This window comes from Puma concolor, chromosome A2 (genome assembly GCF_028749965.1).
Source record: "Puma concolor isolate L17-30 chromosome A2, mPumCon1.1.hap2, whole genome shotgun sequence".
In the NCBI taxonomy this organism is placed as follows: domain Eukaryota; kingdom Metazoa; phylum Chordata; class Mammalia; order Carnivora; family Felidae; genus Puma; species Puma concolor.
In genome coordinates, this window is record NC_141668.1 from 28,734,404 (window position 1) to 28,752,574 (window position 18,171).

Sequence of the window (18,171 nt, forward strand, 5' to 3'; positions counted from 1 at the left end):
GAAAACAGTATAGAGGTGATCAAAAAATTTAAAATAGAACTACCTTATGACCCAGCAATTGCATTACTAGGAATTTATCCCAAGGATACAAAAGTGCTGATTCAAGGGGCACAGGCACCCCAATGTTTATAGCGGTACTATCAACAATAGCCAAATTATGGAAAGGGCCCAATGTCCATCGACTGATGAATGGATAAAGAAGATAAGGGATACACACACACACACACACACACACACACACACACACACACACAATGGAATACCACTCGGTGATAAAAAAGAATGAAATGCTGTCATTTGCAACAACGTGGATAGAAATAGAGGGTATTATGCTAAGTGAAATAAGTCAGTCAGAGAAAGACAGATATCATTTGATTTCACTCATATTTGGAATTTGAGAAACTCAACAGATGAGCATAGGAGAAGGGAAGGAAAAATAAGATAAAAACAGAGAGGGAAGCAAACCAAAAGAAACTCTTTTTAAATTATTTTTTTTAATTTAAATCCAAGTTAGTTAACATATAGTGTAATCATGATTTCAAGAATAGAATCTAGTGATTCACCACTTACATATAACACCCAGTGCTCATCCCAACAAGTGCCCTCCTTAATGCCCCTCACCCATTTAGCCCATCCCCCCTACCCAACACCCTGGCAGCGACCCTCAGTTTGTTCTCTGTATTTAAGCATAAGAGACTCTTTCTTAAATATGGAGAACAAACTGAAGTCTGCTGGAGGGGAAGTGGGGGGGGGGGGGATGGGTTAAATGGGTGATGGGCATTTACTAGGGCACTTTTCAGGAAGAGCACAGGGTGTCTTATGTAATAGATGAATCATTGGGTTCTACTCCTGAAGCCAAGACAACACTGTATGTCAACTAACTTGAATTTAAATTTAAAAAAAAAGAAGAAGAAAAATAGAGGTGTGCCTATTTGTCTTTGGACCAGACATAATTGATGACTTCCCATTTTTATGAGACAGTTGACAAAGTGTTATAGTCTGGAAAACCCAAATTATGCAAGCCAAAATAAATTACAACAAAATTAAATGTTTTTCCTAATCTGTTTTAACTTGTGCAGATTTTTTTTTTTTTTTTTTTTTACAAAATAAAGTTTTGAAGAATCAGCTATTAGAAATGTGGTAGTTTCTTGAGTTTTAGTTTCTTTTGCTATTAAATTTAAGTGACATAAAGTGTAATGTTTTTTATTAAGAATAAAATGATTATCTGTGGGTTATAGGATTGGGATGTTTCATATTTTCTTCCAGGTATTTTCTATATGTTTTCCCTTTTTATCTCATCTACCTTAATTCTTCTTCTTACGCCCTATTATTTTGGAGGCACTGCAAATTTAAACAATAGAGACCAGTGATGTGTGTCTTATACTTGAAGCAGTCACTGGTTAGTGGCTAAAATTGGCTATACCTCTCATTCTCTCCATATCTTATTTTCTTCATTTTCAAATGGTGATATTTATTAATGTATGCCTTTTCCTTCTTTAATGGAATTCATTGCCTATCACAACCCTGATATCATAAAGATGAAAAACGTATCACTAAAGGATAAGAGCCATTCCTTTTCCTTATCAGGGCTTAGTGCCAACTTGAATAGTTGTGAAAATCATTTCTTGTTCAGGCACAAGAATTCAATTACTGTAATGTCAGCCTTGGTGCAGCAGGATACCAACAAAATAGAGGAATTTAGCAAATAGCCCTAAATTTAACTTACTCTATTCCACTGCCTCTTTAACTTTTACTTCTCCTGAAAATGAATGAATGAGTAAATGCACAAACAAACAAGTGAAGTCTGAATCTGAGTGTGATCTATCCATCCACACTCTTTATGTACACCAAGATGAAGTGCATGTGAAAGTGCAATATTTGGAAAGCATCAGACAGAAAAATATTTTCTCTAAGCTAAGGGAAATAGGACTTGGGATACTATAATCCATTTTGTTTATGAAAGAAATTGGTCTGGATTGTAACGAGGTCAGCCCAAGTAACCACATAAATTTTTCTTTTTTCAAAAAAAAATTTTTTGAACATTTATTTGTTTTGAGAGAGAGAGAGTGAGCACAAGCAGGGGAGGGGCAGAGAGAGAGGGAGAGAGAGAATCTGCACTGTGAGCATAGAGCCCAACATGGGGCTTGATCTCAAGAACTGTGAGATCATGACCTGAGCCTAAACCAAGAGCTGGACACTCAGCCAACTGAACCACCCAGACACCCCGACCACATGAATTTTTCAGATGACTTACCATGCATTGAGAACTGAAGGGAAATGAATTGCTTAGATACCGTATACTTTACTAAACCAACAAATAGCAAATCAAAGAATTTCCTATATGAATTCCATTTTATGGGAATCTAACAGGGCTTACCTTCTGATAAGGATGATTGCCAAATCAATTACTAAGAGCCCTAGTGATATTTCTCATAAAATTGAACCCTACAGCATTCAGTATAGATTCCCTTTTGCCCTATGACTTAGTATCCTGGGTTCACTTGAATTTTTTAGAAATTCCCAATCCATGGAACACAAAAGCTAGAACATAATGTTTGCTTCTTTAGCTCCCATGTTATTGTCTGTTCCATATCCCATATGACCTTACTACAAATTTTCCAATTTGTTATACATTATTGGAGTTCTCAATAACATTGTAGCAATATCGATCTAATCCTAATAGATACTCTTATTTCTATCCAATTTAAGTGTGTATTTATTTTTTTTAATGTAGATATTATATCTTATTTGACTGGCTTTCCTCCAGAAGTTTCTCATTAATTATTAATTAAAAAAAAAGGAAGTACCTTCGCTCAGACTCTTAGTTCAAATAAAGTTAATGACCTGTCTCTCCATTCCGTTTGCTTTTCTTCCTGCATCAGTCACACTGGCCTTCCTGATGTCCTGAAACACTCCAGATCTGCTCCCATTTACAGGTTTTGTTGTTGTTGTTGTTGTTGTTGTTTTAATGTTTATTTATTTATGAGGGAAGAGAGAGCACTCAAGCAGGGAAGGGGCAGGGAGAGAGAGAGAGACAAAGGATCCCAAGTGGGCTCTGTGTTGACAGCAGAGAGCCCAACGGGGTGTGAGATCTTGACCTAAACCAAAGTCAGACGCTTAACTGACTGAGCCACCAAAGTGCCCTGAAAGGTTTTTGTCTTTACTCTTTCTTATTCCGCATTCCAAGGTTGCCCTTCTCAGATGTATTTGCCAACTCCTTCTTCTGCCTTCAGGCCATCTCATCAAGGGGCTTATTGCCCCTGACACCCCCTAATCCATTCACCTGGCTTTACTCTTTTCCATAGCACTTATCACCATTTGATATATACGTATTTATTTATTGTTCAATTTCTTACAAGAATCTAAGCTCCCCAAGGTCAGGGACTTTTGTGTGTTCACTTCCTTATCACAAGTGCCCAGCATGAACTAAGCACCCAATAAACAATCACTCTATCCAGGAATGGAACCAATGATCACTTAAAAAATAATTTTTTTTTTACTTTAAAGCCAATAAATATTTAGAAGTAGGTTAAAGGAAAAAAGCGGCATTTTCTACTCTTCAGTATTTCAAGGAAAAATTGGCATTGCAATAAGGGGTAACAAAATTCAACAGAATGATAAATAAGGTCATGCTGAGAAACACTGAAAATTTAAAGTTAGTCATAGGAGCCTTATTCTTCTCTCTCAAGAGATCTGAAGAGTGTTGCCGGCAGGATTCCCCATGCCAGCCGTAGTAACAGTGACACACAAACCCGTTCTTCATGACCTTTACTGTCTTCAGTTTATCGGCTGGAGAAACGACGAATCTGAAACTCTTATTTAGGATGTATTTCTTAGCGCTGCTTTCAGGCATATGCAGATAGGCGGAGGACTCAGGTGCTTTTCGGACACACCTTCCATTATTGTTACATAGGCTTTGACTGCAGAATTTGGCTGCAGATGTCACATTAACTGCATAATGGCCCAATGGCCCTTGGATAGACTTTTGCACGGTTAAGCAGGCCTTCTGTAATAAAACAGAGATGCATTTAGATCACTCTTGAAATGTGGTTCTTTTATACAGGTGGTATTAATACTTGGAGTTTTGTAATTGGTAAGGCTGAGGAGGAAGATCATCAGCATTAATATGGTATGGTTATTTTAAGTTTAACTTTAATTGTGAAATATCTTCAACACTGATACTTAATATGCAGAAACATTGTAGGTCAGACTTTGCTAAGACTGCGTATAGCTATACCCTCGCTGGAAGCATTCACCCCATCTCCTTGCTTTAAATAGAACTCCAGATGTGTTTTATCCCTGTGTTTTATCCAGGCTTTATCCCTGAACCAATTGCATAGCCACCTACTGATGTGACGTCTCCACCTGCATGTCTCACAAGCATCTCAAACTTAACACATTCCAATCTGATCTCCTGATCCTCTTCCCAGACTGCAACTCTGGCGGCCTTCCCCATCTGAGCATATGCCAGCCTCCACTTTCCAATGCCTGAGGAGCAGAGCCCTGGGGGTGCAAGTTGTGTGCAAGGCGGGAGGGTGTCTCTAACCAAACACCAGCGACCCCTTATGCAAGAAAGAGCCAGTACCTATGTGGCAGTTGTTTGGGAAGAACTTCAAAAGACAAAAATCATCATAAATGCCCCAAATCAATAAAAATTACATTGCCCACTTTGTCTCCTTTCTGACCCAGTCTCCCACACCCATCTTTAAAGCAAATGAACAAAGAACTTGCCCCATACTTCTCTTCCCCATACCTAAGACCTAAGCTTGCGGTGTGGGGAGGAGGTGCAGGAAATGTTTACCCACATAATAATAGCAAACATGTACTTGGCATGTACCGTGTGAGACATATACTATTATTTCCCCCATTTTACAGATAAAGAAATTGTAAAGTCGATGACTTGCTCAAGTTCACATGGCTAGTAAGTGACAAAACATGAGCCCTGGACCCCAAACGACCCAACTTCACGCCTCCTGCTCTTAACAGCCCCATTGTCATAACTCATTCCACCAAATGATGTTTGGCTTTTATATGTTGGAGACTAGATGTTTTAATAACCGAAAATGAGACTATCTGTTAATACCTGGAAGTGAGGAAAAGCTATGGTTCAGAATTTTCACTTAGGCAATGTGACAGGCGAACAATAGACCATGCGAAAAGTCGGTTGTGAAAAATAATAGTTATTTTGTGTATGCATTACTAACAAGAGCAGATTGTTAATATAATACATATATTTTTCCTCCCACGAGCGTTTCTATCATGGATAATCAGACAATAAAATACCATTTTCAGAAAAGTCTATCCTCTTTAGTATGGATGAAAAATACTTATTTTTTAAATTTATTATTTATATCTTTCTCACATATAGATTATATCATTGCATCTACTGATCCCTGCAGAGTAGGCTTTATGTCAGTATCTTTTTTTTTTTAATGTTTATTTATTTTTGAGAGAGAGAGAGAGACAGAGTGTGAGCAGGGGAGGAGCAGACAGACAGGGAGACACAGAATCCAAAGCAGGCTCCAGGCTCTGAGCTGTCAGCACAGAGCCCCATGTGGGGCTCGAATCCACCAGCCGTGAGATCATGACCTGAGCTAAAGTCGGGCGCCCAACCGACTGAGCCGCCCAGGTGCCCCTCTTTTTTTTTTTCTTTTTAAGATGGAGAAACTGAGACTCAGAGAGGTGAATTAACTTGCCTAAGATTATACTTCTAGAATGTAAAAATAGAATTCTCCTTTTGGGCTGTCTGATTCAAAAACGTATGCTCTTTCCACACTACGACTTACCACGGTGGCTGCTACAGAGTAGGTGTTCAAACAATGTTCGTCCCCATACTCTTTGAACTTCATTAGAGTCGGGGGGTGGGAGGGAGGAGAGGGTGGGTGATGGGTATTGAGGAGGGCACCTTTTGGGATGAGCACTGGGTGTTGTATGGAAACCAATTTGACAATAAATTTCATATATAAATAAAAAATAAATAAATAAATAAATAAATAAATAAATAAATAAAGAACTTCATTAGAGTCATCTGAGCAAATAACCATTTGGCTCTAATGTGAAAAATTAAAACAAAAACAATATCTAGAAAATGTTCAAGATGCTGACGGAGAAATCACTGCTTACCTTTGAATCAGAGTATTCGTATCCTCCCCACAGTATTATTCCTGCCGCTCCCAATGCGGCACTCTCGCCAATTGTATGTACTAAATCTTCCTAAAAAAGAGAAGTATCACAAGTAGTTTCTGCCAAACTTAGTCATTGACATTTCAGTGATAAGACTTAACTCATCAGTTGTGGTAAAAAACACATCGATAATGTTATCCTTGTTTCTGAAACAAAGCACTGTAGAGAATTATTAGAAAAGGCGATTCTGCCTTGGTGACTTTCTTTTATTTGATAAATATTTATGATGTTCCAGACAATATACTAGACACTGAGAAGGTAAAAATGGAACGGATTCTAGTTCCTGTCCACAAGGAAGCACTTTAGTGTGATGGTTGAGACAGACATAAAGACAACTAATTATAATTTGCTGGAACTCTCAACTCTGATGTTATACTACCTCTAACCACTGAACAATAATAATGTTTAAAAAAAAAGAACAAAGTTTGCTGTGATAAAAAAAATCAAGTAAGTATAGTATAACAAATTAAGTTCTATATTGGCCTATTAGACATATAGATTAGAGGTACTGCTTAATGCTACATAGAAGAGTCTGGAAAAGCTTTCTTCAGGAGGTGAGATTTCAGATATGTCTTTTGAAATGAGTACAAATTCATAAGATAGATTAGAGAGAGCAGAATTTGGTGTACAGTAGAAGAATAAGGGCAGAGGTTCACATGTAGAAAAGAAACATAGTCCACCTAGAGAACTGCTGTAACTCCTGTGGTAAAGCACAGGGGACCGGGGAAGAAGGGAAGGCATCTGAATCTTTGTATATAAATAGGATCTAAATACAAAGTCTTTTAGGCTATTTTGAATTATTAGGACTTGACTACAAAAAAAGTTTTAGTACTGGAAAGCCACCAATTTGCAACTTTGATAGATGCTTTTGGCTGTCACATAACACATGTATTGGAAGGGGAAGCCAAGAAGATAGCAAGGGGCATCCATTAGGAGATGATGGACACTGCTCAATGAGAAATGATGAGGGTCTCAACAAAGGCCATGTCAGTCCTTGCAAAGCAGAGGGGCAGACTGAAGAGTGATTTGGATGGATACCTATTAGACAATGAAAAGACAAAGGAGCTTGACTCTCAAGCTGGGTGACTAAGTAGATTATAATTCACCAAGACAAGAAACGGAGGAGGTTATGTTCATGTTTATAGACCAAGAGCAAAGGAACGGGAAATAAAGGAGGATGAAACAGAGAGATGATAGATGAAGGAACCTGCATTCTTCCCTTCCCTCTGAGGTGTGGAGAGCCAGAGATCCAGTGCAAAGACACAGTATTCAAAAACAAGGTTGAGAAGATGACCACGCCACAGCAAAACTTCCCTGCATTACGGAAAACCTCCAGTAACACTAGTGCTTGTGGTCTGCAATTTATCTAGGTAATACCAATAGAAAGGAAATCATCCTTCTATTATAATGCACTATTATACTAATATCACATTCCTTAAATATAAATCAAGTCGCTCACTTAAATTGAGACACCTCTGAAAGAATATATCAAGCAAAGCTGATATTTTAAATTATTTCATTGAAAAGTTATGTTCTGTAGACAATAGGTAAGAAAGACCCATCTCATTTTTTGATATGTGAAGGCAACAGGCTAGGATTAAAATGCTTCAATATAGGGGGACCTGTGTGACTCAGTCGGTTGAGTGTCCAACTCTTGATTTTGGCTCAGATCACAATCCCAGGGTGGTGGGATAGAGCCCTGCTTAAGATTCTCTCTCTCTCCCCATCTGCCCCCCCTCTATAGCTTTTGATGAGTCGAGTATGTGGTCTATTGATTTCCACAGTAGAGCTCAGAGATGATACGTAGCCATAATTTATGGCAGATGTCTAATAGTACAAAAATGGGGCAGTTATGAAAAAGACTTTTATTAAAATGTGGTTCATCTCATTCTCTCATTTTCTATCAAGAGAAACTATCTCACTGTATGGACTATTATCAGTTTCTACTGTTATTATTATTAATAACATATCATGTCTGACACATTGTAGTCACTCAATAAATAATTTTGGAATGAACAAATGTAACCTAGTCTTTTCCCAAAAGGATTTGAGAAAGTGACATGATTCGAAAGATCTGTTACTTGAGGAATATCTTATCAAGAAGACTGCTAGGTATGACTGATGTCTTCAAATACCTGAAGAACTGACTTTTCAAAGAAGGATTTGATTTATTCTAGATTACACCAGAAGGTAGAATTAGACTTAATGGTGTGAATTATCCAGGGGCAGAGTAGACTCCACATACTCAAGAACTTTTTGGGAATTAACATCGTCCCAAAATGGCAATTTTTCTTCTGGAATAGGGAGAGCCCATCAAAAAGTGTTGAAGCAGAGGCCAGATAAGAAAGAATCCATGTTTGGGTCAGAGGTGGATTAGATAACTCTGAAATCTCCCAACTTTTTGTCAAGACGCTAATACTCTTTTCCTCCTAAGCATATTGAATAAACAACCCATTACTGAGTAATCCTCAACGATATAAATGTCAAGTCTAATCAATAGCATTTGGGTCAATAGATTTTATTCTAAAATATTTGAGGAATAATTGATACTGCTTTTAAATGCCCTCATCTCAAACGTAAGTGGTCTAATAAGATGAGCTGTGTATTGTCTGTCCAATGGCCCTGTGTCTGTGTTGGGCACTGGAATCACAGAAATGTGAGCCACAGGTATGGATGGAGATTTAAGGGTTTTCTTATCTAGTCATCTACCCAGTGATTGAATCCCTACAATAATGTCCTATCTAAATGACAATCTAGCTAAAGCTTGAACACTTCCAAGTGTCTGCAAACTCATTATCTTCCAAACAAGCTCATTCCCACCTCTTTGTTCTTCCTACTTTGTGTTATTTCTAAGGCAATGTCTGTTTGCATAAACCACTTTTAATGCCTTGATATTAGCCACTATATCACATTGTAGTCTCTTAAATATAAAATTAATAGAATCTATGTTATTTTCGGTGAACTTAATTAAAACATAAAAATGAAATATGACAAAAACTATAATTGATTAATACTTTACCCAAGCTTTATTCTGTACCTTTTAGATTTGCAAAATTGGTGCTACTCTTTTATATTAAAAAGCTGATTCTGAAATTGCTCCAGGGTTAAAATTAATCTGTTACATCATTTAACTCAAGCTTGACAACTATTCTACAGGAAAACCCTGAAAATGCTAAGCTGATAAGAGTCATCATCCAAAAAACTAGGTAAACATCATGGGGCACCTGGGTAGCTCAGTTGGTTAAGTGTCAGACTTCAGATCATGATCTCACAGTTAGTGAGCCTGAGCCCCACATCGGCTCTCTGCTATCAGCATAGAGCCTTCTTTGGATCCTCTCTCTGCCCCCTGCCTCCCTCTCCCTGCCCCCTGCCTCCCTCAAAAATAAATACACATTTGAAAATACATACATACATACATACACACATAAAAACTAAGTAAACATCTAATTGTCAGTGATATTGTTTCAGAACTGGATTGACATTTGAAGAAATATGTACCTTTAATAATAAAATAGTGTTCTATTATTAAGGGTAAATAATTACCCTAAAACATTTTTTTCACAGATTTTGTATACTCATTGTACCAAATTTCCATTTTCTAGGTGAGTGACTACTTTCTCTTACCTGTGACAAAGCTTCAAGACTATGCAAATAAAATGGTCTGGAAAAAATAAAAACTGGCAAAATATAGTCATGTCTAGCCATCTCAGCGATCCTTATGGCTTCCCTAACTCGATAATGAACAAATTTCAAAGCATTTAAACTTGACTTCAATATTTTATCCAAATATATTGACGTATAAAGTGCTGTACTTTTTTCCCATAGCCACTGGAGTTGGTCATTGCGGGAAATTTCATCATTTGGGCATTTACCTGTGTAGATCTGTGGGTTTGTCCTATAATCATAATTGTAGCAGTCTGGGTAGAGATAAAAGCCCCATAAACACTTTGGTCTCATTTCTAAAGCCAATGTGAGAGTGGTGTTCATAAAACTCCTTCCAGCACTTTCGAATTCCTGTTGGGCAATTGTTTTCACTTTCATTTCTGACCAATCAGGATGGTGGTTTCTAGTGAAGGCTAAGGAGTGGTTTTTATATATTATTCTCTTGCCCCAATTTCTATCCCATTGGGGTTTCCAGCTTTCCCAGTCAATGACAACAAGACCTTCCGATCTCCACCAAGAGACAACTTTTGCAATGTCATCAGCTGTCTTCCTGAGGTGTTTAGAAAGACTCATGTTCTGTGGTATCCCTCCATTAAAGGATTTTCCATCTTGAGAGAAATAAGGATAATACCCTAATTCATTTGGATAAAATATGGCAATTGTTGACCCCCTCTGAGTCTCTACAGGATTTGCTATAATATTAAATAATGGGAGATTCAAATCCACGTTGAAGAAATGTTGACACTGCATCGTTGGGGCAGCCCAGAACATGTTGAAAGGTTGGTTCTTGATCACTGGGGGCAGTACTGGTTTGAGGACTGAATGAGTGAACTTGATCAAGGGCAACAGCACTCCCGACCATGCCATCCACAGGTTATACATGGCTTGTAGTTTTCACCATTACAGCAGTCTCCTTAAAAACAAGAAGAGGAAAAAAGTCAGACACAATGGAGTCAAATGTCCCTTTAGTTTTACACTACACAGGGAGTAGCAAATGAAGTAAACTCACAATGGTGTTCCAGCTGTTCTTTAAATGGTAGAACAATTTCTTTTTGAGACTTATAAGGTTTATTGCTCTCTAGGATTAATTTATAGTTTCATTTGAACCAAGGGAAGAAAAATGAGGCTTTTTTAAAAAAAAAACACTGAAAACATGAAAACAAAATCCAGTGAATAAAAACTAAAGTAAAAGTTTTCACACATATTCTCAGCTATGCCAACTGTACATGCTAGATGTTCTGGCTTTAATTTCTTATTATTCTGACTACATTGATCTACACCATCCTGTACAGACATAACTTTGGTTGTAAGGGGAACTAGGAATGGATTGCCCTATCTCCTTATTGATTACTGGCAAAGTGACCAAGGACATGCCCTGTTGAAAATTAACAAATGTTGATATTTTAACAAATATTAACTAGAATAAAAGAAATAACAAATGATACCACCAGTAAGCAATACCTTGCTTGCTATTGGAAATGCACTGGCCTCAAAGATGTGTTTGTCCGTTTGTTTATCCATTGGTTTTGCTTCATTTTGTCTATTTGTAAAAGATAGCAATCACCTTTGGAATTAGCATAGGCTAAAATAGAAAACATACATGGCATTTACCTGCTGTTGATTATGGATTCGGTGCCATCTTCTCTCAGGTATATAAAGAAGCCTAAAAACCTATTAGTTCTTTAACTTCATGGTTTTCTCTTGAAGAAATTGGGCTGTATTTTCACCAGTTAAATCTCAAATGAAACCTGGCTCTCTAAACCCCTTCTAAATAGTCAGTTGACCAAAAACTGCCAAAGAATCTTCCCAGAATACAAGGACTGCCTAATAAATGATGCATTCCAGCCAATGAGATCTCATTCTGCAAGCAGCAGAGTTGAAGTTATATATCCAAATTATTTTATCATGTACATATTTTTATATAAAGGAATCACAAATTTTTCTCTGATGTAATTAAACTCAGTATCTTTTTGAGAGTCATATGTTACTTCTTGTGTAGTTCTTGCTGTCTTTATTTAATATATTAAATGCAAGAAATGTTACCAACCAAAATCATGTGTTAACTCATAAAATCGCACCCTAAGATTATAAAGACTTTGGCATTATCTTGGTCCCTAGTATGCATTTTATAATGAACTTCTACTACAGTAACAAAATTACGCATTATTAAACAGTGTGAATTTTTAAATATAATTAATTGTTTCTTCGTAATGCTTACTGAGATTTTATTCCATTTTCTACCCATTTTTATCATTCAGAACATAAATCTGACCTAAATTTATTTATTTATTTATTTATTTATTTATTTATTTATTTATACATACATACATACATACATACGCACACATGCATACACACACTTTGGCTTTTGTTCATTGAATTTGTAGGAGCGCTGACAACACAGACTCCATCTTTGGCCCGCCATCTTGTTCATGCCTATGCAATGACCTCCCCTGGGGCTACGTGTTCCAGGCCCCATGGATGCTAATGTAAGCCCTGACTGGAATGTGGGAAGACTTGCTCTGATCTCCTCTTAAATGGTGCACAGAAGGCTCCTCGTTAGAGAATCAGTAGAATGCCTATCATGCACAGGTGGTGCCACTTTAGATAATTACCTTTTGATCTCACCAGCATGCCCCTCACTCTATAAAAGCCGTGGGTTAAGGTCTGGACTAGGTGGAGGATAGCTCGGATCCGAGGCTGCTCAGATCATTTTATGATCTAGGGGATTTTCTTGATTACAGATTTTAAGTGACAAAGGACATAACGGACAAGTTGGCCAGGTTCAGGGAGTGATGTGAATTTGGCTCTATGTGAAGGTACAGAGAGAAAAGTACAAGTGATAAAAATAACCTGGGAGTTGGGGTTTTATGCATCAAAGGCGTGGTGGAGTGAGTTCTGATAGACTCCTAAAGGGAAGTAAATAATCCGTTTTAATGGTAACCTACTTGTCATTGGTATCTTAGATTTTTGCAGTGAGAAGTATTAGGGGGACAGGGCATCATTTGCCAATAGCATTCAGAGTTCTGTGAGCCTCTTTTTCAATTCTGCCAAGAACTGCGTCAAAGGTGAGAAAGATGTGGTTTTATCATGCTTTTGTTATACATTTTCTTCCACTGAAATGTAAACTTATTAAGATGGTTCTAAATATAGGTGTGTGTGTGTGTGTGTGTGTGTGTGTGTGTGTGTGTGTGTGTGTAAAGTCCAAATTCATGTGTGATTGGGGATTTCATTCTTTGCACTCAATGACAGAAAATCTTGTGGTTTTTTTAACATACGATAAAATCACCAGTCACTCTTTATTATGACAATGCATTATTAGGATCCAGTAAAAAAATCTCTTTGGGGTTTACAATTTCAACAAGTTTAGGGGCGCCTGGCTGGCTTAGTTGGAAGAGTATGTGACTCTTGATCTCCAGGTTGTGAGTTTGAGCCCCACGTTGAGTGTAGAGATTACTTTAAATAAATAGATAGATAGATAAATAGGTAAATAAATAAATGAACTAAAACCTTAAAAACAACAAGGTTTTATAGCTATACTATAGAGCCTCTTAAAATATGTTGTGGGGGATTCCAAGCAAAGATGAAATTTTCTCTCAAGCCAGGGTCTTGTTTGCCTGATAATTGGAGCCCTGTTGAAGGCATTCAAATTGGTTTTGTGTTTTTGCTTTTGTTTTACCTGCAGGTTATTTATGGTTTTTATTTTCTCAGAGAAATAGTAATAGTTTTCCAAAAAAGAAAGAGGATGATTAAATCAGATTAGACTCACTAGAGTGTTTTGCTCAAATTCACCTGTATTTCCAATTTTGAATAAAACAACAAGCTAGGTCAATTTCAAATTATTTAAATATCTGTACCCAAAGAAAAGGAAGTAACAAAAATTCTCTAAAAAGCTTATGAGGTTTTATAATCTTTCCAGAAATAAGTAGGGAAATTGCTTTTTATCATATAGGCTTTAAATTTGGGGAAAAGAAATTATATGAACTGTTAAGAGGTAAAGTGAGGCATATTAAATAGTTTGAGTTTATTTGAGCAAAAGCCAATTTGAATGGGGCAGCACCAAGCCAGAAGTGCTTAGGGAGAAGTCTACTGACAGGAGCTCTGGTAGAGACTTTTACAGGGAAAAGGTGAAAGCAAAGCGAGACAATTATTTTTTTTTAATGTTTATTTATTTTTGAGAGAGAGAGAGAGAGAGAGAGAGAGAGCCAGAGCATGAGAGGGAGTGGGGGGGGGATGCAAAGAGAGAGGGAGACATGGAATCATGAAGCAGGCTCCAGGCTCTGAGCTGTCAGCACAGAGCCTGATGTAAGGCTGGAACTCACAGACCTTGAGATCATGACCTGAGCCAAAGTCGGATGTTTAATGGACTGAGCTACCCAGAAGCCCCAGAGCAAGGCAATTATTGATTGGCTATAGCTTAAAGGTCTAGCTGGCTGTAATGTGTTTGTCTTTAGGTCTCAATTTTGTTATCTTGAGGCGTTAGATTTTGGTTTGCTTGGCCTGTAGGCCACCACAGCTTTAGAGCCACTTTAGAACCACACTAATATTATTCTCCCACCAAAATGTTCAGGGGCAGAGGTACATATAGAACAGCCATAGGACCACCAACTAAAGGAGTGCCTATGGAATAGCTGGACCAACTTTGTCCCTTCCCATTTCTTAAACACAAGGAGCACTTGGCTGAGGCTTTTAAACCAAACTGAAGCCTTGAGAACTGGTCTCTAAAAAACGCTGGGTGGAAAGCTCCAGCCCTCTGAGCACAGTGGCTGGTTCCCAGGTCACCAGCCCCTTTCCAGAGGTGTGTCTGAGGTCACCTCATTGACATAACAAGAGACACCTTTATCCCTCTGGGGGTGGGGGGGGGGGGACTTCAAGGGTTTTACTTATTTATTTTTTGAGAGAGAGTGAGTACACCAGCAGGAGTGGGGGAGGGGCTGAGAGGAAGAGAAAGGATACCAGCCGGCTCCTCTCTGTCAGTTGTGGGACCCTTAACCTGCTGAGCCACCCAGGCACCCCAAGAAATTGCAAGGGTTTTAGGAGCTCTGTAACAAAAACAGGATGAAGATCAAACATATATTTCTTATTATAAATCATAACATCATAGGTGGGTGCATATTTTGGATTGGGGCTGAGTCTTCCCGGTTTTTGTTCTTTTTATATAACAACCCTCTTTATCTTTTTTAATACTCTTTGTCAGGAAGCCTAGTTTCATATTAATATGGCTAGTCCAGCTTTCTTCTGCTTACTGTTCTCAAAGTACTATATCTTCTCCCTTCCTCTTACTTCCAGCCTTTCTGCGTCTTTCTACTTAAAAGGTTTCTCCTGGGGGTGTCTGGGTGACTCAGTCAGTTCAGCATCTAAGTCTGGATTTCAGCTCAGGTCATGATGTCATGGTCGTGATGGAGCTGCGCATCTGGCTCTGTGCTGAGTGTGGAGCCTGCTTAAGATTTTCTCCTCACCCTCTGCCCTCTCCTGCTCTGGTGCACGCTCCAGCTTGCGCTCCCCCCCCCCCCCCCCCGCCCGTTTCTCCCTCTCTCTCAAATTAATTAATTAATTTAATTAAATGTTTCTCCTGCAGGCAGCATGCAGTTGAGACTTGTTTTAACCCAGTCTGACAACATCTGCCTTTTAACTAGTGTGTTTAGTGAGGAGGGAGCCTGAGGCAAGCTGACAGGCCGCAAACGCCCCCACCCCCAGGTGGGAGATGTGTTGATATTCCTCAGGCACTCCTGGCTGCCCAAGAACAAAGGAAAAGGGGGAAAACAAACCTTTAACTGATAGAGATCTGTCTGCAGGACCTGTTTCGACCACCCCTCCATAATGATGTGGGAAACAAAGGCAGGAGGAAATGTTAGAATTAAATCTCCTTAGAACTTGTGGCCCATTGACAAATACTTGAGGCTGGCAGAGTAAAACGTTTCTCCAGGAACTCCCTGCAGTCTTAATGCTAATGCTTTGCTAGGGGAAAAACAACCTTAGCTTGACAATAGCTAGGAATCCAGTACCTTGGGAATCTTCCTTAGCATATTAAAATCTCACTGGAAACTTCTGAACTTTTCCTCCCCCAACCCCATAGTATATAACCAGTCTCTCCTCATGGTCCCAGGACAGCTCTTTCTGCCCACGGATCCTGTCCCTGTGCTTCAATAAAATCACCCTTTTGCACCAAAGACGTCTTCGAGAATTCTTTCTCGGTCATCGGGCTCCAGACCCCACAAACCCCATTATCACCCCAAAACCTCATCATTTAGCCCATTTGCACAAAATGTAATTATCAATATAGTTGATTTAAACCTCTGATATTGCTACTTGCTTTCCTTTTATATCTTATCTTTTTTATCTGTTATGACTTTCTTGCCTTCTTTTGGGTTTCTTTAATATTTTTTGTTGTTCCATTTCATCTACTGGCTTCTTAACTGTATTTCTTTTTATTATATTGCTAATGTTTTGATATGCCCCGATTCGAGAGACCCCCCAAAAACAAACCACCAGAGTCCAGAGTCAAAGCCAAGCAGCAAGGGTCGTTTATTGCAGGTTCAAACCCGGTCCTCCGCGCACTCCTTGCCGGTGACGCTAAGAGGCCCCGAGCGAGGATCTTACAGCTTCTTTTATAGACAGGCACAAACAAGTTAGGGATTTTTCGAGGTTACAGAGCTGTTATTGGTTGACATTTAAATTTGAACACTCAGCAGAACTTGATTGGTTCCCGCCTTTAGGTCAGACCACAACCGGGCACGCGCTGGCTGGTTTCCGGAACGGCAGGGGGGGGGGGGGTGGCGGGGGGGGGGGGGGGGGGGTCTTTTCTTTGCAGTTGTGAGTACACCTGGTAATTTTTCTCTTAGTCTCTCAGTTTGTTCTAAGACTAACATTAGGATCACTTACCTCATCAGTGTCTATTTACTATCGATATTGTCGCTATTCACACTTTACATTTTATACCCAACAGTTTGTTTCCCATTTTTCAATTATCACTTTCCACTTGACATTTTACATTCCCCGCTTCACAAATGTAATAACCTTACAACAGTGCAATTCCATTTACTCCCCTGCTTTTACAGACCTAATAATTGGAAAGGAGAAAGTGAAACCACCACACTCAGACATTATTGCTTATACAGAAAACGCAAAAGGGTATATAAATTATTGAAAAAATAGAGCTTATCAGGTAGCTGGATATAAGATTAATATATAAGTCAGAGGTATTTCTATTCACCAGCAAGAAACAGCTAGAAAACATAATTAAAGAGAAGATTCAAAACTTGTGCAAGACTGCTATGAAGGAAAGTTATTTATCTTCACTAAAATATATTATAGGAGACCCAAATAAATGGACTTATGATTTCTCTACTCTTGCCCCTTTCCATAGGTGCATCCAAAGTCATTGTGTGATCCTGGGCTCTCACTGACTCCTGCCTTCAGGAGCCTGCATGTTCTGGATACAAGAGCTGTGAGGTAAGAGGAAGCACTGTTTCCTCCCGCTGTAGGACCTACAATTCTCCTGTGGAATTCAGGCAAGCTTCTCAGCTACCTGGGGGGAGAGAAAAGGAACAGTATTTAGTGGTCTGGAGTAGACTGCTGGCCACACAGAAAAGAGCAGGGGCAAAAAACCTTGAGCAAACTGACACAATAAGTCATAAAGTAAAAGCAGATGACCTTGAACAGAAGGAGTGCAGAGTGCTGATTATATGAGAATCTTGTCCCTTCCTCTAGGAAGCCACAGGTAAAAACTGGAGAGGGCAATCAGTGTGAAATGTTGATCATCTACATGAGAGATCGGAGCATTGGCATTTTTCTGTATTATTTCACATGTGAAACATTTATCCTCAGTGGTGGATGAAGTCAGGAAAAATATGCATATAACCCTACTCATGCATTTCTTTAGAGAAACAATGTCATGTCATATATGCCATTTATTTCTGTGCTTTATTCATGCCAGGTAGGTGGTGGCTTGTGATGATAATCAGCTAGTTATAGAGAAGGAAAAGCTATATTGTCTTAACATGTGTATAGTATAGTAGGAGTAAATTATGACCTATAGTATGAGGATAAGATGATTATATAAATAACCTACAAATTATGTGGAAGAAAATCAGTTTTGAATTGAGTCATACCCGGAATGCCATGTGAGTTCAAAACATGAAGACATCAAATGTGGTTTAAAAAATCTGAATAAGCTTGGAGCTGGAGGTGATATTTAAGGCTTAACTTACCAGAAGAATTTAGCAGGCTGAAATTGTAAAGGGAATCCGGATGGAGGGGATGGCAAAAAGAAAGACACAGTGGAAGAGAGACAAAAGGCATATATAAATGGTAACAGACATTGCA

The 18,171-nt window shown here is 38.6% G+C and overlaps 1 protein-coding gene and 1 long non-coding RNA gene across 2 annotated transcripts in view; one reads left to right on the forward strand and one right to left on the reverse strand.

The window, feature by feature from the left end:
* LOC147583084 (uncharacterized) overlaps window positions 1–17,299 on the forward strand; it is a 27,941-nt gene extending 10,642 nt beyond the window's left edge. Inside the window, exon 3 of the long non-coding RNA XR_015242806.1 lies at window positions 17,213–17,299. This is a non-coding gene — a long non-coding RNA (uncharacterized LOC147583084). The remainder of the gene's footprint in view (window positions 1–17,212) is intronic.
* On the reverse strand, window positions 3,279–11,635 carry LOC112867039 (hyaluronidase Ccc Hy-4-like). The gene is made up of 4 exons (XM_025930013.2): window positions 11,458–11,635; window positions 9,808–10,759; window positions 6,124–6,213; window positions 3,279–4,006 (listed from the first exon to the last, which is right to left on the reverse strand). The coding sequence occupies exons 2-4, from the start codon at window positions 10,726–10,728 to the stop codon at window positions 3,560–3,562; spliced, it is 1,458 nt and encodes a 485-aa protein (XP_025785798.1). The 5' UTR covers window positions 10,729–10,759; window positions 11,458–11,635; the 3' UTR covers window positions 3,279–3,559.
* Window positions 17,300–18,171: the final 872 nt, after the last annotated feature.

Bases quoted from the DNA above. Each gene is read 5' to 3' on its own strand.
- LOC112867039 (XM_025930013.2), bottom strand. From the start codon at position 10,728: ATGTATAACCTGTGGATGGCATGGTCGGGAGTGCTGTTGCCCTTGATC. The intron at 6,214-9,807 runs GTAAGAGAAAGT...TCTCTTTTTTAG, and splicing joins GTCTTGAAGCTTTGTCACAG to GAAGATTTAGTACATACAAT. The intron at 4,007-6,123 runs GTAAGCAGTGAT...GTTTTATTACAG, and splicing joins ACGAATACTCTGATTCAAAG to AAGGCCTGCTTAACCGTGCA.